Consider the following 27,968-nt stretch of genomic DNA (forward strand, 5'->3'; position numbering starts at 1 on the left):
CTTCCCTTATTTATTCCTTGCATTCTCAGGTTTGTTTTCTTTACTTCCATAATCAGCGGCACCCTGATTTTTTTAACCAATTTTCAGTTTGTTTTCTAGTTACATAACTCCCTCATTCTTGCCTAGTTTCTTCTCAAATTCTTTATAATAGTTTCTGCTTATACTCTTTCTTTAATTCTGGTCTGCAATCCTGGATATTATTGTCAAAATCTCAGCTACTACAACCATGCCTTGTTTTCCTAGTGCTACTAGGAAAACCATTACCCTGGGCACCACTGTCCAGGCCTCAGATAGTCAGATCCTTGAGATCTTTTGAAGGCAGGTCTTACTAACTAAGAGCTACACTTGACCATAGTTGTCACGGCGTCTAGACGACTCAAGGCGTTGGAGAGGGTCCAAAATCAAGGCGACACCAACAAGGCGCCCAAGGCACCTCGACGCCTAAGCGATGCCTTGACAACTATGCACTTGACCAAGAAAATCAGTTCAATCTGACCTTCCTATTTCAAGGTACAAAATCCTTAAATTGTTATCTCTACTTTATTTTCTGGAGATCCTGTATTGCAAATCAGTCTCTAGTTTGGGACTGTTTATTGCATTGTTCTGAATATATATTGCATAATGACATAAAACCGGAGGCCCTGGAGGCATTATTGAAGGGAGCCCTCTAGAAAGGGAAAGAAAAAGGTGGGGGGGGGGGGAGAGAACTAAATTTCAACAGAAAAGAATATAATGATCTGTGTACAGTGCGTAGAATTGTAGATAGGAATTCTAAAGGAAGAAGAGAAACTTAGAAAGATATGAATTAGGATAGTTTGACAGTTTCGAATGTGTTGCCCTAATGAAGAATATGATCCAGTTGGAAAGGTTTATTAACCCCTCTCCGAGAAAAGAAAAAGTTAAGCTCTTTGCCCGCCCTCCCTCCCTCCCTCACAAAAACTGTTTTTACATGGTATACTAGCCAGCTACCTGTATCCATCTTTTCCTGGGAGCAGATGACAAAAAAGGCTGGTTTGACTTGGCACTAGTATTGATGGCAGAGGATCCCTTCATGATTAAATCCAATGAAAAATCTAAATTGTCTATTACTGCACTGAACTCTGAAGAACAGTTGAAAAACAGTAATCCAGTTCAATGATCATAAGTGCCTAATTTATTAAAAACAAGGGTTGACAATGTCACTGGCCAGAAAAATTGGTAAAAAGGAATTGCAGAACGCAGTCCATTCTGCCTTACCTGAAATGGGTGGAAAATAACTTCTATGATGGTGATTGTAACTGAAGTCCTATGCTTTTAGAGAAAATGAACAAGAAAAGGAGGAAAGCGATTTTGTTTTCTTGTTTTTGCCTTTTTGCATCCCTTCTCGTTCTCTTGCTAGTTGTGGTAGGTTGCTATTTTTGATCCTTGGGGATTATATTGTTTTTTTTTTTCTTTCTGATAAAGGCAATTAATTGTTAAAGGAGAAGGACAAAGAAGGGGAAAAACAGAGAGTAGGGAACATATTATGTGATTGGATTGTGTTTCCTTTTTTCATCTGTCTCTCCTTACTCTTTAGTTTATTATTTTTGTCACATTTAAAGAATTCACCTTCCAGGAGAAACTATTTCTGCAAGGCAGACAATTGCAAGACATTAGTGACCCTATCACGATCCATCAACAACTTGTAGACTCGCAGCTCCTTTCTCCCCCCCTCCCCCCCCAAAATGGTTAACCTGCCACCAATTCCATGCACATCAAAGAAACTAGGCTTCAGAATTTCTTTTGAGATTCTTAGCATGTGTCATTTGTAAGTTGCAATAAATCTTCATATCTTGGATCCTTATGGTTTCTAGAGAAGAATCTAGTTGAATGAGTTTTCGCCGCCTTGGAAATTTAGGAGATGAATGGAGAAATTTTTAATGGGAAGTGTTGCTGTAGAAAACCGACCAGACCGAGGTGGACAGGCATGTCTGCAAAACTAGAAAACAAAGGGCATAAGAGAGCTCCGGAGCGGACTCCAGAGGGGACTGTCCGAGGCTTAAGTCAGTTCTCCAAGCAACGATATGAACTTGCAGAGTGATTGCGTAAGATAGTCAAGATTGATCCCCTTACCTGAATGCATACCTTTGTATTTATAGTATGAAATTATGGTGCCCTGCTAGAGTGTTGGGAGTCCAATATTGGTAGGAATCCCCTAGAAGGAAATCGAGTTCTTGTAGGAGTCTGATATGGAAAGAGATCACTATGGAGAGTCCTCGAGAGAAGGTCTTGATATGGCGGTTATCCTTGTCGGAGAATCTCGACATAATAGGGGAACCTAGCATTCCCAGAGGAGTCACAGGAGATATTGGACACGTAACCAGCGCCACATGTTGCCTCCAACAGGCGGGTGATATTTATCTGTATCAGGAAGGGTTAGCCTCTTCATGGCTATCTATTTCCCTTTTATGTGAGGAGAATGGTTTGTCGGATATTTCTTTTTGCAGTTATTTGGATCTTTGGAAGAGGTATAATAGGAGGGCATTTGAAGACAAACAAAATATCCCGACATTGGTCACATGAAGCATTTTGTCTGTTATGCACTGGACATGATGTCGGAAAAATTTCAGAGGGTTGAACCATTAGGAATAGTGCTCAGCATCATTATATCTAGTGTGGGACTTTTTTTTTTTTTTTTGGGTGAATAAACAAAATTCATTACCAAAGAGAAGAAAAAAGAATTACAGAGGGCCCCTAGGGGAAAGAAAAACACAACCAGCCAAAGCCTTAGCTAGGAGAGGCCGAAGCAAAAAGAGAAACATTAGAGAGACCCCAGGAGTCAACAATGAGCCTGTTCCTTGGGGAGTCAAAACAACTAGAGGGGGAGGACAAGAGATAACTTTGCTTTAATCTCAAAGGAAATGGAATCCCAAATCTTTTGGTAAGAACGAGAGTTGGAGGTCCATTTCCTGATATTTCGCTCCATCCAAATATGGTTGAGAGTGGCACAGAAGGCCAACTTCCCTACCGCATCACAAATAGAGGAGCCAGCGAAGGTTATATCTATCCAAATCCACTCTCTAGAGAAGGGGAGAATTCTTCTATGATCCGGCCAGCGCTTGAGGAGGATGCCTTTCCAAATAGCAGCAGTAGTAGGGCATTCAAAGAAGAGATGACATAAGTCTTCAGCATTGTTCCAGCAGAGGCAGCAAGCAGATGAGACTTGGATCTGACGGCTACGAAGAAAAGCCTGGGTTGGGAGACAGTTGTTGAAGACTCTCCAGGCTGTAAAACAGTGGTGAGGAATGTGATGCTTGAACCAAAGAAGCTTGCGCCAAGGGACTAGCTGGCCTTTCGTACGAATGAAGTTCCAAGCTGCTTTGGATGAGAAGAGGCCAGAGCTATTAGTTAACCAAAGAACTCAATCACCTCGGGAAGCAGGCCTTCTTGGAATAGAGCGGAGCTCATTCCAAATAAGGCTAAGAGAAGTGCCAGGGGGGAGAGGAGTCCAGCCATCTTGAGCAAGAATATCAGCAACCAATGAGAGCCTGTGGAGACCTGAGGCATAAATAGAGCGGGGGGTGACTTGATGGAGAAGAATCCCCCAAGGGTACCAATTGTCCAGCCAAAGGTAAGTGGAGAGCCCATCACCAACCTGGGATCGAATGACCTGAAGAACATGGTGGCGGATAGTAAGAATTTTGCGCTAGACCCAATAAGCATCAGCGGAAGAGGAAGCCGTCCAAATAGAGTCATGGCGAAGCGGACCCAAAAAAATCCAGTCAACCCAGATGCTTTTCTTCTTGGAAGCAATCTTCCAAATAAGCTTGATGATACCCGCAGCGTTCACCTCTTTGATTCTTTGGATGCCCAAACCACCCTCCTTCTTAGGGAGACACATAGCGGCCCAGCTTAGGGGATGGAGGAATCTAGAGGAATCATTGCCCTTCCAGAGGAAGGAGGCCATGAGAGCTTCCAATCTCTTGAAAGTTTTCAGTTAGACGTGTTTTACATGCAATTAATGATTATCATATTTTGTCAACCTAATATGGTCTGTGGAATCCTTTTCCAAATCTCTAGTTTTTTTTTCAGTACTTCAGTCTTGCCAAATCAAGTCGAGTCTGAGGTTTATATAGTATGGATGTTGAATTCTGCATATTTTCTGTTTCTTCTTATATATGACATGTTGTTAATATGTATTCACTTCCTAAGTCGGCATGAATTGATCCTGGTCTCTGGTATTAAACAACTATCTATGCCTTGATTTACTTACAGCCATTTTCCTTCTCGTAACAGGTCATCCCTTGATGAGAACAAGGCGTTTTTGACAACTGTAGACTCAGCTGTCAAGCTGCATGTGGAATCCACAAAGTCTGTACCTGGGTGGAAGGGACTTGAATATAGAGCTGCATTCCCTGTGCAGAAACCCCCTGGTGCTAATTTCTACCCTCCAGATATGGACAAAAAGGTAGTGCATTCAAAAAAGTAATTTTTAGAAGATTTTCCTTTTTTTTTTTCCCTAGAAAAAGGTTTCCTACACTATCTATAAAACTTCTTTCCTACATGCCGGATATTATTTTGCCATTTGGGCAAGAAGTTTTGCATTCTTGACTGTTGGATAGGGTAGAGTCCACATGTTTTTCTGATTGTTCAGCTGTCCTTGTTTAATTGTCCAAAACATAATTGACTATTTTGGAACAATTTTAAAAGCATACATTTACTGCTATACATGGAAAACTTAGATGGTCTGGAATTTAACATGATTAGATTGGAGATGTGGACCGTATATCCACTAAATTTGGGAAATATCCACGGTACCATGTTGCATTTATAGCTTACACTTAGGAACCCTGCCGCCTTTTTTTCCGCATATTCTTTGGAATGATATCGTTCGTTCTTGCATTCATTTTCACTGTTAGGGGGTGCAAATTTCACTGGGTGGAGGGCTGGCATTTGCCCAACCCTAGGAATTGAACAGTCAACTCACAACCCAAGTCAAACCTAATTATCAACTTGTCAAGCCTGAAGCTAACCGAAGTCTCATTTACTTGACCTTAACCCAACTTAAGCTTAGTTTGTTGCATGGCTTAAGCTAAAATCAAGTTGCTGTGAATGCAGTACAACTTATGTTGGTTCTCACTTCTCACTAAAAGAACAGTGTGGAAACCCCTAAACCACACCTCATACTGTTCACCATTGGTGTTGGTTTGCATTATGCTGCATGAGGCCTCACAAATCCTCACCAAGGGTCTGAAATGCTGGCCAAAATTCCTCTTGGATAGGTCATCATGGTTTGATCCTGGCCCATTTTTCACCTTTATTCACTACATTAGTATGAATTTTTTGCATCTTTTTGTATACTCAGCTTGGTAGTCATTGACTTTCTCTAATTTGTGATAGGAATTTGAATTATGGAAGAATTGTTTAAGCGAGGATCAACAAAAAGCTGCTACAGGATATTTTACTGTTATTAGAAGACATAGTGAATCTGTTTTGGACGTCTCTCCATTCAGTGATAAATCTGGTAGCATTCATCAGGTTGTTCGGCCAGTAAATGATCTTTTCATTGCTCCTTACTCAGAAGAGTATAAGCCATTTCTTATAAAAGCTGCTGAGCTGCTGAATAAAGCAGGGGACTTGACTGATTCTCCCAGGTAGATTGTTGTCTGGGAAGAACTTTAGGTTTCTTTTGTTGGACATATTTCTTGTGCAATTTATTGATAGCTCATATTATAATCATTCTTCTGAAATTGTGTAGTTTGAAGAGGCTGCTGAAGACAAAAGCTGATGCTTTTCTTTCAAATGATTACTATGAATCTGACATAGCCTGGATGGAGTTGGTATATTCTTGTCACATGAATGCATTGTGCCATATGCGGTTCTGGTGATTTATTTACATCTTCTTGAATCCTCTGTAGGACTCTAAGTTGGACATTACTATTGGTCCATATGAGACTTATGAAGATACAGTTTTTGGTTACAAGGTATTGCTGATAGCCCCCACCTTCTTCTGTTCTGATGTTTGTCTTTTGTCTGCATAACACAATAATGTTCTGGCTTAATAATGGTGATTGTATAATTTAATTGTGCCACATTAACTTCAATGAGAGAATGTGCACATGAGTGTGATTATATTCTTGTATTATTGAACTTTCTGTCACATGTCATTCTTTAGGCTACATTTGAAGCATTCATTGGAATCCGTGATGAAAAAGCAACATCTCAAGTTAAACTCTTCGGTGATCATTTGCAAGTATAGTGTCCTTCCTTTGCTTCCCGTCCTCTTTTTCCTCCTAAGTTCCTTTTATAACATTCACAGTATTTGGTCAGGTTTTGGAGCAAAATCTTCCATTAGACAACATATACAAATCAAAAGATGTCATTGCTGCTCCAATTCGTGTGATACAGCTGGTTTACAATGCAGGAGTGAGTTATCTATTCTGCCTTGAATAATCTTTCAATTTATTATTTCAAGACCATAGAAAGCTTTTTTTTTTTTAATCTATGATGTGAATATGGCATATCTTTCTTTTTTTTTTACCCGAATATTCTCTGGGACCCAGGCTGGCCCCTAGAATTTTATTAAAGATCATAGCAATCAATAAGAAAGAATACAAGGGGGAGACATACCCGCCTTACCCCAACCGAAGAGAGAGTTAGTTGCCGAATCGCATGCATAATTTGCCAGCCAATCCGCCGCCTTGTTACCCTCTCTAAAAGTAAAAGAAATCATCGGGTGGAGCGTGTCTATCAAGAGCTCAATTTCATGGAACCAATACCAGGTTTTCCAAAGATTGCACATTTTCGTGGAAGTACAATGCACAACCATGGAAAAGTCCGAGTTGAATATAAAATTCCAACTGCGGGTTTCCACATGAGGTGGTACTCCTACTTTGGACTGTTACTGGCACTGGTGTACTGCTCGGCGCCTACTCGGAAATGGCGTACCCAATGCACAAGGCTCCCGCCACTGCGGGGTCTGGGAAGGGTCATAATGTACGCAGTCTTACCCCTGCTTTCACAGAGAGGCTCTTTCCAGACTCGAACCTGTGACCACTTGGTCACAATGGAGCAACCTTAACCGTAACACTGGTGCACTGCTCGGTGCCTACTCTAAGGAATAGAATTTGCTGATCCTTTCTTTTCCATGGTCTTGTCTATGCCTCTTTTAAGACCTTATTTTTTATTTTTTATTTTTTATTTTTTGTTGGGGGGGGGGGGGGAGGGGGTCAATGATCATATCTTTAAGGGAAATTTACGTTTACCACTCCTGTGGTTTCAAACAATTATGTCTACAATCCCTGGAATTTCATCTATTTCATAAACCTCCTCTATATTTTGAAAGATTCTTACAAACGTACCCCTACCGTTAGATGAGACAGTTAAGTGATGATGTCATCACCCAAATATTAACTAAATGCCCATAATACCCTTAATGAAGGTGCTTTTACATAAGGGAAATTTATGTCTACCACCCTATGTTTTCAAACAATTACGTATACCACCCTTGGAATTTTAAAAATTACGTACGTACCCCTGAGTGCTAACTCTGTTAGTTTTATTTTTGAAAAGACAATTTTGCCCTTTTTGTTATTAATAAGCTCTCCCCATCCACCCTTGTTACCGTTGCATGCCCTATTATCTGGAGTGACAAGGGTTTGGGAGCCGACGACCTTCCATTTTGCGATCACCTGCTACTCCGACGGAAGTGCTATGCTTGATTTTGCAGTGGATGTGTCGGTGACGACTTTCCCTATTGAGATGATGGTGTTTTAAACAAATGGGGGTAAATATGTAAAAACACCTTTTTTGTGATTTTTTTAAAAAAAAATTCAGGGGTGGCAGACGTAATTGTTTGAAACTACGTACATGGGTGGTAAACATAAATTTCCCTAATAACAAATAAGAAAGGGCAAAATTGTCTTTTCAAAATAAAACTAACAGAATTAGCACTCAGGTACAGATGTAATTTTAAAAATTCCAGGGGTGATAGATCTAATTGTTTGAAAATACTAGGGTGGTAGACGTAAATTTCCCTGTCTTTAAAGACTTTTGTTTCTTTCTGAACTTGGACCTTTAATTTTCATAATTTCAGTAATTTCTTAATACTATATAAGTCGATTTCGACATTACATTCAGAAGGCACAATGATTTCAGAGGAAAGATTGATTGGTTTTATGTAGTTCATTCCAGCCACTTCCACCCCCATACTTTTTTGAGGAACAAAGGCTCCTCTAAGGTCTGGTAAGGAGATACATTAGATGCTGTAATGAATTAAAGAATTTATGCCCCATTTGTAAATACAGAGTGTCACGGCCATGTTCAATGGAGGCCTTTGGATGCTCCAATACGGAGGAGTGATTTGATTCAGACTAAAGGAACTAAAAAAGCGCCAGGGGCAGACCTAAAATGACCCTAGGAGAAGTGGTGAGGAAAGACATGCATAGTTTAGGCCTTGTTTAGGTGTATCAGGTATGACCTTGAATAGAGCTGATTGGAGGGCAAGGATCCATGTATCCAACCTCATTTAGTTGGGATGTAGAAAACCTAGGACTTGTAACCAGCAACTTTAGAGAGGAGAAAAGAAAGAACAGAAGATGGAAGTTGTAATGCTTGAGTGCTTGAGTGATTTTATTGATCAAACAAGCCCTCTATTTATAATAAAGGGAAAAATACAAAGGGGACTAAATTACCCCTACACAAACCGACTCTATAAGAGACAAGGCTATACCTAATGAAATAATAATTAAACTATCCCAAAAGGACCAGAATACCCCCACGGTATTCTGGTGTACATATTCCAACACTCTCCCTCAAGCTGGAGTATACATATATCAAAAGGAAACTCTAGCTTGAACTAATAAGAAAAAAATAAATGCACTCCAACATTCTAACACTCCCCCTCAAGTTGGCGCATATAAAGCACTAATGCCCAACTTGAACAAAATAGGAAAAAACAGAGTTGTAGCAGAGTCCAGCTTGACACACTGGCGGATGGATGAAGCTCCCAAATAATCTTTGACATAATAAATCTTCAAGAATTGGAAATAGTTGATCTTCAAAACTCGGATAGACTTGATCAGCAAACCGGGACAGATTTAACAAAGGCGGACACAATCTTCCAAAAAAGGCATCTTTCATCGGTCTTAATAGCTGTCCAGTGATGAATCTCGGATCGTCACAGTGACATAAAATCTTGAAGATAACCAAATAGGGCAGCAAACAGCGGGAAAATCTGAATCAACCCAACTGTAGATCCTCAAATAGGCATCCAAATAAGATCCGAAAATATCTTCAATACTTCAATCTCCCCCTCACGGAAAATTAAACCCAATAACTAAAGATACCCAATGGCAATGGTGGAAAAAACTGATCTTCAATGTTTTGCACAAATGTTCTGTAATGGCTGCAAGGTTCTACAAGTTCTGTAATGTCTGCAATGTTCTGCAAGTTCTGCAATGTAATTGTACACAATCTCACCCTCACGTGTAGTAGTACACGTGGACAAATAATGGAGATGATGTAAGGGATAATAGCAAAAGTATAATTTTCCAGAATTTTCCAAAGGTGCTATGGGTAAAAAAGGAAAGAATGGAAAAATGGTAATTTATCAAAAATTTCCAAGAGGTGTTATAGGTAAGTAACAAGCAATGCAGATCTGAGGTTCCGAAAAACCGACTCGGATCGCTTAGGGGCCCACCCAATTAACAAATAGATCAAATTTAAGTAGTAGTGGCAATCTGGTAAATAACCAGAATTTTTAAGAGGGATATGGGTAATTGAAAAAGCAATGGGACATAATGGGAATTAAAAGTACTGAAAAGGGATCCACCCAAATAGGCAATAACAAGGGGTTAATGGAAGAATTGTAAATATTTCAAAAACACAAAGGGGAATGGCAGAATTGTAAATTAAATTGAAACCCAATTATAAACCCAACTAGGCAAAAGGGTAACCTGGGAAGGTATGATAAAATGTGGACAAGAGATGGATTAGAGGACTAGGGAGGGGTATTAATGGAAACTCATAATAAAACAAATAATGATGAAGGTCTTCTTCAACCTCACGATGGGAGAAGAACTTAGTCCAGCAGTAACCCATGTCGACCCCAATTGAAAGAACTCCTTCAAAACAAATCTTATTAGGACTGAGATTTCAGGGATGAGTTCGTAACTCAAGACGGACCCTTATACCCACACCAGCTAGAAGATTGACTCTCCAATTTGAACAAGGAGTAAACAGTTCTGAAAACAGACCTGGCGGTAGAAGCAAGGTCAGATTTGATTGCAGTCAAGTGGGCCAGATTTGATTGCAATCAGTAATCTGGAATTTCAGCAGCAATAATCGATAGCAAAGATGGGCTTCCAGTCTCCTTTGATAACTGCATCAACAGAGGACCAACCCAATAGCAGTTGAAGAAACTAAGAACAAGCCGCTAGGGTTTTATAACCCAGTAACAGATCGACCATAAGTTACCTTAGGCGGAACAGCTCGATACCAAGAAGACACCATTCACCATTAACTCCATCAATCGAGGCAATCAAATCACACAGCAGAAATCTTTCAACACCTCAAACCAGCGGAAACCTGCTTCTATGTCGATCAGAAAAACTCTTGGTCAATGGAAACAGTGATGACATTAAAAGAAAGGAAAACAAAGGGTACGACCAAAGATAGTAGAAACCCAGACTTGCAGAAAATAGACCACCAAACCAGAAATAAATTTCGATTCAAACCACAGTCAAGACACGAAAAAGATGAATCGATTCAGTTATGATTCATTAATCTTCATGAGTAGTAGATACAAATACTTAAACCTTTGTCGAAACCATACCAAACCCTAGTTCCTCTTCTTCTATGAACTAGGGTTTCCTTCTTCAAACCAGAACCTTAAACGACTCTCAAAACTGCAAAATTAGGAAGAGAATCAGTCACTGGTTGCCTAGCTCTGATACCATTTAGAAAACCTAGGACCTGTAGCCAGTAACTTTAGAGAGGAGAAAAGAGAGAAAGAGAGAGAAAAGAGAGAAAAGAGAGAACAGAAGATGGAAGTTGTAATGCTTGAGTGCTTGAGTGATTTTATTGATCAAACAAGCCCTCTATTTATAATAAAGGGAAAAATACAAAGGGGACTAAATTACCCCTACACAAGCCGACTCTATAAGAGACAAGGCTATACCTAATGAAATAATAATTAAACTACCCCAAAAGGACCATAATACCCCCATAGTATTCTGGTGTACATATTCCAACATGGGATAAGGCTGATTTGTTGTTGTTGTTGTAAATAGAGTGGAAGTCAAACCATTGGCTGACAGATGAAGGGTCCAACTTTCACCTATCTGGTCTAAGGTCTGATGTGAAACAAGGAAAATGACTATAAATAATATGTAGGTCATATGTGTAAGTGTAGTCAATAGATGGGTGGGGCTACTTGCAAGGTTGTTGCTACTGGTTAGGTTTCAAACCATGTGGACTTTGGTTGTCAAGTTTTGGACTTTTATTCCCCTACACTACTTGGATCTTTGATTATCTATTTGCAAGTTTTTGACGTGTTATTCTCTTCTCACAGTGATCTTTATTTTTGGCTTGTTGGTGCAAAAATACACCCATTATTTTGTTTTTGTGAATAACGGGTTCAGAGGTAATGGTTGATACTTTTTGGATGTAATATTAGGATATAAAGGGTCCTCAAACTATTGCTTTCAATTTACCAAATGATGAACGTATAGTGAAAGACCGTGGGACGTCAATGGTCATGCTCAAGAATGTCTCAGAGGCCAAGTACAGTTCTTTTTTTATGATTTTTCCCCTGATAAATTAACTTAAAATTCTTTATGCCAAGTTATCTTCCTGGTGTGTGTCCATTGGCTAATTTCTTTTTTATTACTTTTGTTCAAAAAGTTATGAAATTATGAATTGTCTATCCTAACCAGGTTCAAGCAGATTCTTCAACCAATAGCTGATATATGTATTGGAGAAGAACAGCGGATACATGTTGATTTTGAGTCTTTTTTCACTCATACAATTTGCCATGAGTGCTGCCATGGGATTGGACCTCACACAATAACACTTCCAAGTGGTCAAAAGTCTACAGTCAGATTGGTGAGTTCCCTTAGTTATTATTAGTAGTTCATGGTTGTATTTCGTTGGGTTGTTACTGGCCTTATTGTGGTTGGTATTCCCGTATTAGTTCATGATTGTATTTCGTTGGGTTGTTACTGCCCTTAGTGTAGTTGGTATTCCCTCATACCTTTTTTCCCCCTTCTTTGACCAGCAAGGCAGAGAAAATCATTAGAAGAGAAGAAGGAATGCACAAGTGAATGGTAAAATGTTAATATAGATAGAACAAGAACTACCGTGATAAATAGATACGAAAGGAGCACAAAAATATAATGCTTATTGTTGTAGAATGGGGTACAAGGGTATTTATGTCTTGTACTCATATTCTGGACTCCTCCATCTTATAAATAAAGCTGGCCTCTATCCCATTAGACACAAGTCATTCTTTTTTTCCAACATGGTATCAGAGCGGGTTACTCGAAAAACCTAATCGTGGTCCATCTCTTCCTTCTCTCTCTTTCTCGTTTTTAGCAGCACCACCAAAACCGAGACCTCTCTCTCTCCTCTTCTCTCGGTTTTGCGTCTCCACCACCACCACCCTCTTTCATTTCTCTCGGTGGGCTCCTTCTAATCCAGCGAGAGCCTTTTCTCACCTTTGATATGCCTCTCATGATCTAAATCACTTACGGGAATTTCTCCCATGTTTTGAGAGGTCTGCGATTTTTTTTTCCCTTTTGACAGTTTTTTTCTGTGATTTTTTTCGATCTACAAGGCCACCCTTGTATGACGATTTATCAGGGCCAATCCCTGTCTCTTGCTGCTCCAGACTCAAGCTCGATCAGATTTCAGGTTTTCCTGCTATCGTTTTCCTTCAGAATTTCCTGCAATCGACCTTTGCTGGTTCTTCTTGTGATTGTGGCTTCTTCCTTCTTCTTGGTGTTTCTGGAGCTGAGTATTATTGGCAGTGTTTTTCAAGGCCATCTCTTCGTTATTGGAACCACTCTCTGCAGGTTTCGGTTTTCACAAGTTCTTCACCAGATTTTTTTTTGGTTACCTCTTGCTTTGGTGATCTTTCTTTCTTGATTGATCAACCATGCCAGGCTCCGACGTTACTATTGGTGACTCTCACGATGGCAATAGCAATTCTGCCCATAATTTTTCTGCCTTTCCACGATGTGCTGTCAAGCTTGATGGCACCAATTATCTGATGTGGTCACGGTCTTGCCTACTGTCCATAAAATCCAAAGGTTATTATGGCTATCTTACTGGTGCTACAGTTCGGCCACTTACTGGGACTACAGAGATTGAAAAATGGGAGTGTGCAAATTCCTTGGTTATGGCATTCCTTGTACATTCTATGCAGCCCTCCATCTCTCGCTGTTATCTTCTTCTTGATTCCGCTGCCAAATTATGGAAGGCTGCCCAAGACACTTATTCCCAGGTAGGGAATGATGCACAGGTCTTTGAACTCCAGAAAAAAATTCATGGCCTGCAGCAAAAAGAAATGCCTCTCTCAGTACTACAATGAGCTCTGCTCTCTATGGCAGGAGCTTGATTTTTATGAGGAATTTGTTCCAACTACTGCTGCAGACGTTACTAAGTTCAAGAAGCGGGAAGATAAGATCCGTGTCTATGATTTTTAAGCCAGGCTGAATGTTGAATATGATCATCTTCGAGCACAAGTATTGAGCCGTGAACCCTTCCCTACCTTGGAGCAATCATATGCCATGATTCAGCTTGAGGATAGGAGTCGTAGTACTATGCTGCCTACACCTGTTCCGGCATCTCCCGAGAGATCTGCTCTTGTGTCCAGCTCGCAGTCCCGTAATGATTCTTCTCGGTCTGGTGGCTCCTCAACCAAGGCACCTGTCAAGTGTGATTATTGTGGTAAGGAGCGTCACACAGAGGATTATTGCTGGAAGCTGCATGGTCGTCCTGTTGATGCCCCTAGTTCTTCTGGTCGTGGTCGTGCCCATGGCCATGGCAATTCCAACCAGCCTCCTTCTAGCCAGACTAACCATACTGAGGCTTCTGACACTACTTCTCCCGGATCAGCCTTGTCTTCAGATGAACTTGTGGCCTTCCGCCGTCTTCTTTCTAAGATGGACCAGCCATCTACATCTGCATCAGCTTCGTCTGCCTCTGCTATTGCTGAACCGCTTCCTGGTAATTCAGGTATTCCATTTTGTGGTCTTAGTACATCTGTGCTCTCCTCCCCATGGATCATCGATTCTCGGGCTACAGATCACATGACAGCCTGACAGGTTCCTCAGATTTTTTTCTCAGTATTCTCCCTGCTCTGGTACAGGCAGGGTTCGTTTAGCTAATGACACTCTTTCTTCTATTTCTGGTATTGGTTCTGTTTCTTGTGCTTCAAATTTATCCCTTTCCTCTGTGTTGCATGTGCCCTCTTTTCCTAATAATCTGTTGTCTATAAGCAGTCTTACCTCCAAATTAAATTGCAAAGTCACGTTTTTTCCATCTCACTGTGTTTTTCAGGATTTGGTCACAGGGGCAACGATTGGTTCTAGTAAAGTGCATCATGGTCTGTACCTGTTTGATGTTGAGTCGTCCTCAATCTCTGGTCAGGCACTTCAGACTTCCTCTCCATCTCCTCCAGCTGAACTTCTTCATTGGCATTGCAAATTGGGACATCCTCCATTGGGAACCCTAGCTAGAATTTTTCCTTCTTTTAAGCATTGTACTGAATTTTTTTGCGAGGCATGTGTTTTAGCCAAGCAAACCAGAATTACTTATTCTGTTTCCGACAATCAAAATTTAGTTCCTTTTTCATTAATTCATTCAGATATTTGGGGACCTTCTCGGATTGTATCTGTCTCGGGGTTCCGCTAGTTTATTACTTTTATTGATTGTTATTCTGGCACTACATGGGTTTATTTGATGCGTACCAAGGGGGAGGCCTTCTCTTGCTTTCAACATTTCTACCAGATAGTCCAGACCTAGTTTGGGGGCACACTTAAGGTTCTTAGAAGTGACAATGGTCAGGAATACATTGACACCTCATTTTGAGCCTACCTCTCTTCACATGGGATACTTCACCAGACAAGTTGTGTCGACATTCCTGCTCAGAATGGTGTGGCTGAGCGGAAAAATCGACATCTCCTGGAGGTGGCTCGGTCTTTACTTTTCTAGATGAATGTTCCTAAACAATTTTGGAGTGATGTTGTTGTCACTGCAGCCTTTTTAATCAACCGCATGCCCTCTCCTGTGCTCGGCTTCCGCTGCCCCTTGGATCTCTTATAGGGTTCTATGGTTTTTTCTGTCTCTTCAAAAATATTTGGTTGTGTTTGCTATGCTCGTGACCACCAATCTCATGGGAAGCTTGATCTGTGTAGCCTTCGGTTTATTTTCTTGGGCTACTCTGTCACTTAGAAAGGCTACCGGTGCTATCATCCACCTACTTGGCATTGGTTTGTTACCTTGGATGTCATCTTTCATGAGTTTGAACCCTACTATACGGTGCCCCATCTTCAGAGGGAGCTTTCATCTACTGTTGAAGATGGGCAACCTCTCATGTCGGACACCTCTACTGTTCTTGCTGAGCTTCCTGTGCAGGAGGAAATTCCTTCCATTGTCGTTCGGCCTCGGCCAGCGATAAATGTCAATACTCGCAAAGGCTGAATCAGACCACTGGTGTTACATCTCCAGCTTTACCAAACCAATCGCCACCTCTTGAACCTGATCCGGCTGAATCTGATCCTGCTGTCCTTGCTCCTGGTAATTCTGTTCCCTCTTTTGAACATGATCCTTCCCTTGATTTGCCTATTGCCACTCGTAAAGGCACTAGGTCCTGTACCTTACATCCTATTGCTAAAGTGTCTCTTATGACTCCCTTTCCCCTTCCTTTTATTGTTTTGTGTCTTCTTTGTCTTCTGTATCTATTCCTCAGAACTGGCAGGAAGCTATTGCTCATTCATAGTGGCAGGCAGCCATGGTTGAAGAGATGCTAGCTCTAAAGAAAAATGGCACATGGGAGCTGGTTTGTCTTCCTCCACAGAAGAAGACAGTTGGATGCAAATGGGTTTTTGCAGTCAAGCAAAGGGCTGATGGTACAGTGGACCGATATAAAGCTAGACTTGTTGTTAAGGGCTTTACTCAAACATATGGGATCGATTATCAGGAGACTTTCGCTCCAGTTGCCAAGATGAACACCATTCATGTTATCTTGTCCTGTGTTGCTAACTTGGGCTGGGATCTGCAACAGATGGATGTAAAGAACACATTTCTCAATGGAGAGTTGGAGGAAGAAGTGTATATGGACAACCCACCTGGTTTCTCGAATTCTGAAACTCAAGGAAAAGTATGCAGACTGAAGCATGCACTATGTGGGCTGAAGCAATCACCCCGTGCCTGGTTTGGCAGATTTCATCAAGCTATACTCTCAGAGCAATGCTGACTACACGCTGTTTATCAAAAGACCAGGTGGAAAGATTGCTATTTTAAAAGTATATGTGGATGATATAGTCGTTACTGGTGACGACATTGGTGAGATTTCCAGCCTCAAGAACTTCTTGGGCAAGGAATTTGAAATAAAGGATCTTGGACAGCTGCGCTACTTCCTCGGCATTGAAGTTGCAAGGTCCTCTAAGGGTATTTATTTGTCTCAAAGGAAGTATGTGCTTGATCTTCTCTCTGAGACAGGCATGTTGGGATGCAAGCCAGCTGATTCTCCCATTGAAGTTAATTCTCATTTGGTAAGCAAGGAGGGTGATCCCGTAGACAAAGGCCGATATCAGCAGCTTGTCGGAAGATTGATTTATCTCTCCCATACCCGTCCTGACATCGCATATGCAGTCAGCTTAGTAAGCTAGTACATGCATGACCCATATTCTTCACACATGGCTGCTGTGCTGTTTATTCTCCGTTACTTGAAATCTGCCCCAGGTCGTGGCATTCTCTTCGCTCCTCATGATCACCTTCGCATTGAGGCATACACTGATGGAGATTGGGCAGGGTCACCCGATGATCGCAGGTCTACTTCTGGTTATGGCACCTTTGTTGGTGGTAACCTTGTCACTTGGAGGAGTAAGAAGCAATCGGTTGCTGCAAGGTCTAGTGCTAAAGCAGAGTTTAGAGCAGTGGCGCATGGTATTTGCGAGCTTCTTTGGCTTCAGCCTCTTCTTATTGATCTGGCTGTACCTGTCACTCTTCCTATGCGGCTTTACTGTGACAGCAAATTTGCTATCAACATTGCTCACAACCCAGTTCAGCATGAACGAACAAAACATGTGGAAATTGATCGCCACTTCATCAAGGAAAAGCTGGATTCAAGTCTTGTTTGTGTGCCTTTTGTTCCTAGCAATGAACAACTGGCTGATGTCTTTACGAAAGGTCTTAGTCCTAAGGTCTTTCACCCTATTCTTAGCAAGTTGGGCATGTGTGATATTTATGCACCAACTTGAAGGGGAGTGTTGTAAAATGGGGTACAAGGGTATTTATGTCATAAGGGTATTTATGTCTTGTACTCATATTCTGGAATGTTCTCCTCCATCTTATAAATAAAGCTGGCCTGTGTCCCATTAGACACAAGTCATTCTTTTATTCCAACACTTATCTATCGACTGACACACTTGTATGATCTACTACCTCTGAAAACCCACCAGAAATTCCTCATACCTGATTTTTTTTTATTGGGTGAATTCTCATACCTGAAATTACTCTTTAGCCATTGCCCTTTTCATATATATGCTCCAATCTGAGCAATCAATATCGGGCCACAGATGTTCAACTTGTACAATACATTGCTAGGTAAATAAGAAAGAAAGTAATATGCTTCTCACCTATTTGCAAGTTATCACATTCATTCTTTCTTCTTCACCTATTAGACTCATTTGTTTTTTTGGGTGTTTTTAGCTCAGGAGCTCAGTTACTGGAAAAGCCTTTTATTACTGAGAGACTTTTCTTTGAGTTTTGATTGATTAGTTTGATCTTTGAATTTTGTCAGCATAAGTTAAGTTACATTTCTATCACGACCACAACTGGAAATTTTGAATTCCAGGACTGAAGACAATTCATTTGGTTTACTGAACATTGTTTTTGTCTGTCATGTTTTTCTTTGTTTTGATGATAAAGGAGCTACAAGAACTCCACTCAGCTTTGGAAGAAGCAAAAGCAGATATTGTTGGCCTTTGGGCACTAAAGTTTCTAATAAAAAAGGTCAGTTCTTGTATCATGTGGACTGTGTTATGCATGTATGCAAAGGTCTATACGGATTGCTTTAGCTAATGTAAAGATGAATGGGTTAAATGCAGAATACACAAGTGTTTGTTACATTAAAATTGTCAAAAAATACAAAGAAACAAAGAATTTAAGTGTTTATTTTTCATAGTGTGATGTCTCGTTTTACATAGTGTTGATGGGAATATATATTTACATACTTTGTTACTTGTGACTTGTGAGTGTTTTTTTGTTGTAGTTTGGGATTTATCTAGCTACTCTGTTACTTGTGAGTGTTTTCTTGTATGCCAATTTGTGTTTTTTTTTTTCTCTTACACTTATAGTCATTTTTTTTTATTCTATAAATGTCTTTTACTAGAATGGTAAGTATTAATGTGGCACAATAACTATTTTGGTGCTGAATTTCATTTCGCTTTCTATTTTCTCTTTTTCTCTGGGTGGGTGGTTGTTTGAGGTGCATGATATCATACCATGAAGATAAATAAACCTATGAACTAAAAGTGGGTGAGATTCTAAAGCTTATCCCAAACATGGTTCAAAATCTCGCGATATTCTGCCGAAATATCGCTTAATTTCGTATATCTCGAGCTTACCGAGATGCGAAATCAGGTCGAAATGAAAAAATACCATATTTCGTCGATATCTCGTGAGATATCGACGATATCTCGATATCTCACGAGATATCGACGAAATATGGTATTTTGGCTTAAAGTGTTACGTGAAGGGGGGCTTTAATACAATATTTCGCAGATTTCGGTCCATATTTCGACCGAGAGCTGCATTTGCTAAGGAATTTCAGTCTTTTGCCTATTCTTCCACTCTTCCAAGCTCTCATCCAACACTCTAGCCATTGTTCAAGCACATTGTTGTCGGATTTTCGCCGGTAAACTCATCGGAGGGTCATCTAAGCTTATCATCCAAGCCTTTTTTCACTATTTAAGGTAAATTCTATTTCTCTAAAACTATTTTTTTGAAAAGACTATGTACAAATTTTGTTGGATGGTGATGATATTAATATATGTTAGACACCGGAGGATCTATAGCCTCATGGTGTTGAAATTTTTTTTCCATATGTATTTTTTTTTTTTAATTTTCTGGTTTTAAAAATTCATTTTCCTACAATTAAAATAGGAAATAATTAGGGGTAATATGACTTAGATGGTAATGAATTAAATATATGTTAGACACCAATGGCCGATCTACGGCTTCACGGTGTCGGATTTATTTTTCTGCTCTTAAATAATTATTTTAATTTTCGAAAATTAAGAAAAATATATAAAAAATAAAAAATAAACAGAAATAAATAAGAAAAAAATATGAGTTTTAAGTTTAAAAAATAATGAAAAAATATGAAAGTTATTTCTATATGTTTTGAAATGCATTACATGTATATTATGTTTACTAATTTTTGGTTTTGTTGTGTTAGGTCAATACTTATATTAACATTATATATAAAAAATTGGTTTTAATTATGTGAAAAATATAAGGGTTAGGGGAAAAATATTAAATAACTATACAAGTGTATTAGTAATCTAAAAGTGTCAATTGAAGTGCATCTACATTAAGTTTTTTGATTATTTGTGTTACTTTGCAGTAAACAAATATCATTATGGCGGATCGTGATAGACAACGTGCGAAGGGCAAGCAAAAGGGAGGGGAAAGTAGTTAACAAAGGGGGTGGAGGGAACAAAGAGAACAGAGGGAACAAGAGAGACCAGCCAGCCAGCATAGGGGTGACATTGCATGGTTACATGACACTCCCATTGATGGGGATAAGAGAAAATCTATATGTAACTATTGTCACATGCAATTTATGGGAGGTGGGTCCAGTAGACTTAAACAACATCTGACTGGAGGATCCAAAGATGTTGTAGGTTGTCATATGGTCCCTACTGGAGTAGCTAGGGAGATTGGTGATAGTTTGAGGGGAAAGAAGACGAGGAAGGCTGACAAGCAAAGGATAAGAGAACAACTTGAGGATACAGTGAGGAGTTCGATGGGAGGAGGAAGACAATACAATGATGACTCCTCCTCCTCCTCTGATGATGATGATGATGAGGACATTGCAGTACCTGATGACATACAAACAGCAGAGGAGGCTAGGGATTTTAGGCGGACTGTTTCAAGGAGTAGAGTAAATTTTCAAAATGATCAGCAGAGACAAAGAGTAGGGGGTAGTGGAGGAGCTGGCAGTTCTGGAGGTCCTAGATCTTTGAATCCTTTTAGAAGATCACAAAGTATGAGGGCAGCCCCAACACCTCTAGCAATACCAGTACCACCATCAACATCTAATCCTAAATTGCATAAGAAGAAAGGAAGCAGTCAACCCAGAATCAAAAGAGCAAGGGGATGAAGGGATTGGTTAAAGAATCAATAGCTAAGTGGATGCTATACCATACTATCTCAGCAAACACTGCACAAGGCCCCCATTATGATACCATGATAGATACCATTGCAGAGGCTGGCCCAGGATTCAAGGGCCCCACCCCATATGAGGTAATGAATGTTTATCTACCTCAACAAAAGAGTGAGATTGATGAGTACATTAGTAAGATGAGGAATATGTGGGAGACATATGGGGTGACTATAATGGTAGATGGATGGACTGGGCCTACAAGAAAGTCCATCATCAATTTCATGGTTTATTGTGATGGGAGGACAGTGTTCCTCAAATCTGTGGATGCATCCAAAGAGATAAAGGATGCAAAATATATTTACAGATTGTTAAAGGAAGTAGTGGAAAAAGATGTGGGTATTGAGAATGTTGTCCAGATTGTAACGGACAATGGAAGTAACTTCAAGCTAGCCGGTGAGAAGATGATGAACAATAGTAAGTACCGGCTCTTCTGGACTCCTTGTGCAGCCCATTGCAACTTTGTATACAACCACTCCTATGCACTCAATCTATTGAGGGAAAAATGTGGGGGTGACTTGGTTAGGCCTGGCATCACAAGATTTGCCACCAACTACATTGCCCTCAAAAGCATTGAGACAAAGAAGGCCGGGCTGAGAAGCATGTTTGCTTCTGAGGAGTGGTTTGAATGGAAGGGTTCCAAGACTGTAAATGGGAGGGAAGCACAAGCGACGATGTCATCTGAGGACTTCTGGACCAAACTAAGCAAAGTGGTGAAAGTTTTGGAGCCAGTAGTTAAAGTTCTACATGTTGCTGACTCCGCTCTGAAGGGCCCAACCATGCCAGTCCTATATGCTGCAATAGACTTGATGAAAGATAGTGTCTATAGTGTGGCTCCTCGCAGTAGCAAACACTTCTTAGATATCATAAATGCTCGCTGGGAGAATCAACTTATGCATCCACTGCATAAGGCTGGTGAGTAAATTTGTTTTATGTTTACTAATTCATAGTATTATTATTTACTAATTACCTATGCATTTGACAATACCTCTATTCTATATGTCATATTTCAGCATACTACTTGAACCCTAAGTATCAATATAACAATAGGCTTGAGTTGGAAACTCAACTTATTGATGCTGTGAAACAAGTAGTGAAGAAGTTGGAGCCAGATGGTACACTACAAGCAATTTGCAACAATGAGGTGAGTTCATTTGGAAACTCAACTTATTGATGCTTTCAAATAAGTAGTGAAGAAGTACTTACTAATTTTCCACATGGGTATAGATCAAGGTATTTAGGGATGCATTGGGAAGTTTTGGAACTGAGGCTGCGATACAAGGCAGAGCACGTGGTGATGTTAATTCTTTTAAGTTTTAAATTACATATGTATTGAAATTTGAAAGTTGAAACAACATTTGACACATGTCTTTTTTGTTGTAAACTTGTAATGCAGCTGAATGGTGGGTGTTGTATGGGGAATCGGCTGAAAACTTAAGAAGAATAGCAATTAAAGTCCTTGCCCAAACATGTTCTGCATCTGGTTGTGAGAGGAACTAGAGTACCTTTGCACTCATCCACTCCAAGAGGCGCAACAGATTGGGGTCTCAACGTTTATCTGACATGGTGTATGTGCACTACAACTTGAGGTTGAAACTGCAACACATACGCATGGGACATGAGGGACAGAGGGGCATTATTGATCTAGCTGACATCTTTCAAGTTGACTCAGACGATGAGGACCCTATTGTGGATTGGGTGAGGGATAGAGGTGAGCCAGTGTTGGATGAGGAGGGAGGTAGGCCCGACCCCATGATAGCTTCTGAGATTGGTGCTGATGTGGACGAGTATATGGCTGACGAGGGTCAGATACATGCAAGGGAAGCCTCACCCATACCATTCCAGCCCACTGGTGGCAATGTTGCTGATGATGAAGACTAGTCTAAGTCCTCAAATGATGATGATGGTGATGATGGTGGTGGTAATGTTAGTGGTGGTGATGCTGGTGAAGAATTTGACGGCATGCGAGAGCGTTATGTGGTAGGCCAGGAGGCCCAGGATACGGCACCTGTAGAGCCACTCCGATGCACTGGAGAGACACAGTTTGATCATACCACACAAGATATGGACCACGGAGCACGTGCCCCCGCACCCCCACCCTCAAGAGGCCCCCTACATACATACAACAGGAAGCGTAGGGGTCGACAAACACAGTTGCAACCTGATCACATGGACATTGATAACCTATCTAGCTCTGTTGGTGGTTTGAGTATGGGTGATAGGGAGGACCGACTGGACATTGGCGTGCCCCATCTTTTGATGCACATACCACTCCATTGGCATCGGATTATGGTGCATCACAACCTTACGGTGGATATGGCTATGGATCATCATCATATGGGCAGTTTAGTGGGGTAGGGGACTATGACTATCAGTCCCAGTCCCAGGGACATACTGGATCATCTTTTGTAGATAACATCTTTGCATACCCTAGCGGACCTAGCTACCAACCTCACCAGCCATACATGCAGCCAATGCCATCGCCTCTTGCGCCGGCGCCAACATCATATCACAGTGGATCATCTTCTTCACGGACTGGATCGATTGGTAACCCTAGCTTATATCCTAGGATAGGTTGCCTACAGTATGTTGATGATTCCATTTACGTGACATTTGTGGATGACTACATTCGTTTCTTCTCCGATTCTATACCGTGGTCCACATATGTCCTTCAAACAGAGAGCAATGGATGTCGACTCCAGCTAGGCATGAGTGGGATTGATCCAGGGAGGCACAGCAACTACTAATAGTAGTTTAGCACTTGTAATTTGTAACTTAAGTTGTGATTTCATTGATCTATGAACTTGTGAGTTGTGACTTACGAGTTGCGAGTCTTGTGACTTACTGACTTTGACATTTAGTGTATTGCCTTTAAGACTTTAAGCGAGTTATTGAATATTATGGAGTTTATGAGAATCATGGTACTCATCAATGTGTATTGGCTTTAACTTGATATGTGATGAAGTTAAATACTATTATTAAATATTAACTGCCTAATCTATGTGTATTTAACTGTTTATACATTAGGGTCGGCGACCGTATGTCAATCAAGGGTGCAAGGCCAAAACACCAATTTGAATTCACATTTTTGCAATTTTATGGTTTAAATGTGTTTATTAAGCTTAAATAAGGCTGTCCATGAAGTTTCAGGCCTAGATATGACCAAATACCCCCCGAGATGGACCCCCGAAATATTGCAGAAAAAATACAATATTTCGGTCATATTTCGCGATATTTCGGGTATCTCGGATATCTCGATAGGCCCGAGATACCGAGATATCGGGAAATATTAAACCTTGATCCCAAACCCCTACTCATGGATTAAATTATTATGTGGGGATTATTGTTATGTCAGTTTTTACAGATTTATTACAGTCAACAGAAATCCGTACACAACACTTGGGTTCTGTGGATAATCTCTATTCTGGATAGCATGAAGAAAGAGTGCTGAAGGAAGGCTGGATCACCTACTACTTCATCCCTAGCTGCTGCAAACAATATTCACTGGTGGACTTCCCAACTCTGAAACTAGAAGAGGAAAAAGGAGAGAAAAAGACAGAAGAGAGAGCTTTCTATCGGATCAGAACAGCTCTTATACCATGTAAGAAGTACCAAACCTGCAATAAACCAAGACAGAGGGGGTAAAAATGAGAAGAATTGATGAACAGATTTCTATAGCAGCTTGGTTTTAGGGTGGGACCTAGATGCACGCACATGCACACACACACACACACACCCACAAACATGCATACTTATGCAAATGACATAAATACCCATGGGATAGTATAGCTTCAGAGTACACTGGTTTTATGAGGAATTTAAAAGGAACAGGAAAGTTGTAAAGATGGCTAGGAGTTTTGCATAGGATTTCAAGCGACCTAGGATTGAACTTTGTTTACTTGATTTTTATATTTAGGGGGTGGGGGTGTTAATGTGGTGCATAAATACAGATTGTTAATCAATTATCAGATAAGTAAAAAAAAAGAAGGAAATATCTATGATATATGGAGTGGATTGTTGGATAGTTAAGAAGCGGTTTATAAATAAACTAAGTGTGGCAGAAATGAGGATGTTGAGATGGATGTCCGGCAAAACTAGGAAGGATAAAGTACGGATGACCATATTAGAGCTGACTTGGGAGTTGCCTTTGTTATAAAGGATAAGCTCCATGAAAACCGTTTGAGGTTGCATGGCCATGTTCAACGGAGGCCTTTGGATGCACTAGTACGGAAGAGTGATTTGATTCAGATTGAAGGATCTAAAAGAGCTAGGGGCAAGCCTAAAATGACCCTAGGTGAAGTAGTGAGGAAAGACATGCATAGTTTAGGCCTAGTCTCAAGCATGGCTTCAAATAGAACTGATTGGAGGCTTTGGATCCATGTAGCCGACCCCATTTAGGTAGGTTTTGCTGAGTTGTTGCCGTCTTTGTTGTTCCCTTTTCCTTTACTTTTTATTATTTAGTCTTTGCAAGGATCCATGTAGCTGAACCCATTTAGTTGGGATAAGGCTGAGTTGTTGTTGTCAAGGTTCGAAAACTCGGGTCTCGGAGCCATCTCGGCCCAGCCCAAAACTGAGTTGAGCCGAGATTTCGCCGAGTTTGTGTATTTTTTTTTTTTTCCGACTCGGAAGCCCATCTCGGTGGGTTTTAGACCTCTTTTGGGTCTGAAAATCGGTATACAGCCTATTTTAGGCCATTTAAACACAATGTCATTATCAAATTTTGCAAAAACAAAGTCCAAATAGGACTTTTACATCGGACCCTTAGTTGGTAGGCGACGACGTATTAAAATAGCATACTATATACATTAATGACATAATTTTTGTATATAGGACTCAATTAAAACATTCAATTAATAGGAAAACAACTTAATAAGCAATACAAATGTTAAAGTGAATAAGTGATACATCAAATTGCTCAAGCTTAACAATGTTACAAGTTACAACTATCATCACATAAAATGAGATTGAATCACATATTCATTCCCCATTTGTCCCACATAGTCTTCCCATGACATATTGTTGCTCCACTGTTGCATATAGTTCTCCACAGCATTCATATAAGGGTTCTCATCCACATATCTCAAGACCCCTATCCTGGGGTATAGCTGTTGCACAGAGGCGTTAGACCGTTGCCATGAAGTGTTAGATCCACTGCTTATGCTACTGTCATATTGAGGAATGTATGGGACTGGGAATGTGGACCCAATGCTGGACCCAATGCCAGACCCACTGCTTTGATAGTCATACTTATGTGTTGACTGGCCAAACTGACCATAGGCACTATATTCAGAACCGGTGCTCTGCTAGCCATAATCATAGTGATGATGAGGTTGATATGATTGCCACGACTGATGCTTACTACCAGTATCCATACTCATGCTTCCAAAACTTGCTAGCATGGTGTTCATACTCATGTCATCATACTGAGGTTGGTTGTTTCTGCGACCCGTCCTTCTCTTGTACGTTTTGCTGTGGCCACCATGGTCTTGATCTTGTGTGGCATATGTAAACTGAGACTCACTTGTGAAATGCACAGGGTCCTCCTGCGTTCCCACATCATGCTGGTATTGCTCGCGCATCCCCTCTTGACGATCATCATAATAACCACCACTCTGCATGCCACCACCACCACCACCACTACTACCACCAGCATCACCACCAGTAGGGTCATCACCACCAGCAGGGTCATCACCATCACCATCACCACCACCATCATCATCATCATCAGGAGCAGTTCCTGTTGCATCCTCAAAAGGTCTCGGTGACTCTAAATGTGCACGCCCCTCTTGCGACATATAGTCGTCAACATCTGTATCGGTTACGGATGCAATGGTGGAGTCGGGCCTACCTCCAGGCCCATCCATCTCTGGTGCACCACGATCCCTCACCCACTGGAATAGGGGATCCTCATCATCATCAGAGTCCTCCTGGAATATGTTGGCTAGCTCGATGGGATCTTTGTCATTGTTCTCAAATTCTTCACATATGTGCCTCATCCTTAGTCTCATATTATAATGCACATACACCAGCTGCTCCAGTCGTTGACTACCCAATCTGTTCCGCCTCTTTGAGTGTATCAATGCGAATGTATTCCAATTGCGCTCGCACCCAGAGGATGAACAAGCTTGTGAGAGCACTTTGACTGCTACCTTCCTCAGGTTGGGTGAACTTGTATCATAAAGCACCCACCAGTCAGCTGCATTATAAACATAGAATATTAAGAATATGTGCATTCTAAAGGGATAAAATTATAATTCATAAATGTAATGTCATGCCACATTGCTACCTACCAGGGTCTGACTTTTGTCTACCCTCCACTGCAGCTTTTCGACTGAAACTTGCTGAGGCCTCTGAAGAATTTGATCTATTTTCATTTGAAATGTCAAACATTGTTAGAGGCATTAGTATTTTCTATTTAGTAATTACATTTCTTTACTTACTACCAAAATACCAAAGTCTCATACTCTCACCTGATCATTGCAGTCAGATTGTATCTTGGCATTGGGCTCCAACTTCTCAATAACAGTTTCAACTGCCAGTAACAAATCTGTGTCTAGCCCAAGATTATGCGAGTACTGGTACTTTGGATTCAAATAGTAGGCTAGTCAAGGGGAAACCACGAATATAACTTGTTAGTGACTTAATACTTTTGAGTTTTGAATAAGTAAATGTAAAAACTCATATAAAGTTTAAAGTATGTTGAAGTGTTGAACTCACCAACTTTATGCAATGGATGACTCAAGTGCTTCTCCCACCGCTCATCAATGATGTTAATGTATGATCGAGCACTTCGGGGTATTACAACTCGAACCATTTCTTTCATCTTCTCCAGGGCAGCATATATGTGGGGCAAGGTAGGCTTCTTCTCCGTGTCAACCATCCTTAGTACTGCCACCACTGGCTCTAATATGACAACAACTTTATACAAGTCCTTCCAAAATTGATCACTTGCAATGGTCTGTTGTGCTGTCTTCCCTTCTTCTGTCCTAGAACCTTGCCAAGTAAACCATTGTTCACTTGTAAACATTGACCTCAGACCTACCACCTTTGTCTGAAAGCTCTTCAATGCAATGTAATTGGTGGCAAATCGAGTGACACTAGGCCTCACTAAATCCCCCTTGCATTTTTCTCTCATCATGGCTAAAGCATAATCATGGTTATACACAAATTTGGTCACTTGCCTTACCCTATTGACCACACCAGCCACCAAAGCTTTTTTCCCCATGTCCTTCAGTATTAAATCAATAGAATGGGCTGCACATGGAGTTTGAAAGAGGCGGATCCTCTTACTCTTCTTGTTCATCAATTTCTCTCTAGCCTTCTTAAAATTAGAACC

At 40.7% G+C, this 27,968-nt stretch overlaps 1 protein-coding gene across 3 annotated transcripts in view; it reads left to right on the top strand.

Annotated features, from left to right (window-relative positions):
* The window catches only part of LOC122646403 (nudix hydrolase 3-like), a 76,187-nt gene that overhangs the window by 24,700 nt on the left and 23,519 nt on the right, over positions 1-27,968 (top strand). For all 3 annotated transcript variants that reach the window (XM_043839952.1, XM_043839950.1, XM_043839951.1), the window contains exons 9-17: positions 4,255-4,426; positions 5,359-5,612; positions 5,717-5,798; positions 5,877-5,942; positions 6,134-6,211; positions 6,289-6,384; positions 11,636-11,742; positions 11,895-12,063; positions 18,115-18,198. In XM_043839952.1, the coding sequence (XP_043695887.1) occupies positions 4,255-4,426; positions 5,359-5,612; positions 5,717-5,798; positions 5,877-5,942; positions 6,134-6,211; positions 6,289-6,384; positions 11,636-11,742; positions 11,895-12,063; positions 18,115-18,198 (1,108 nt within the window). The remainder of the gene's footprint in view (positions 1-4,254; positions 4,427-5,358; positions 5,613-5,716; positions 5,799-5,876; positions 5,943-6,133; positions 6,212-6,288; positions 6,385-11,635; positions 11,743-11,894; positions 12,064-18,114; positions 18,199-27,968) is intronic.

The sequence above is a fragment of the Telopea speciosissima genome, chromosome 11 (genome assembly GCF_018873765.1).
Source record: "Telopea speciosissima isolate NSW1024214 ecotype Mountain lineage chromosome 11, Tspe_v1, whole genome shotgun sequence".
NCBI classification, from domain to species: domain Eukaryota; kingdom Viridiplantae; phylum Streptophyta; class Magnoliopsida; order Proteales; family Proteaceae; genus Telopea; species Telopea speciosissima.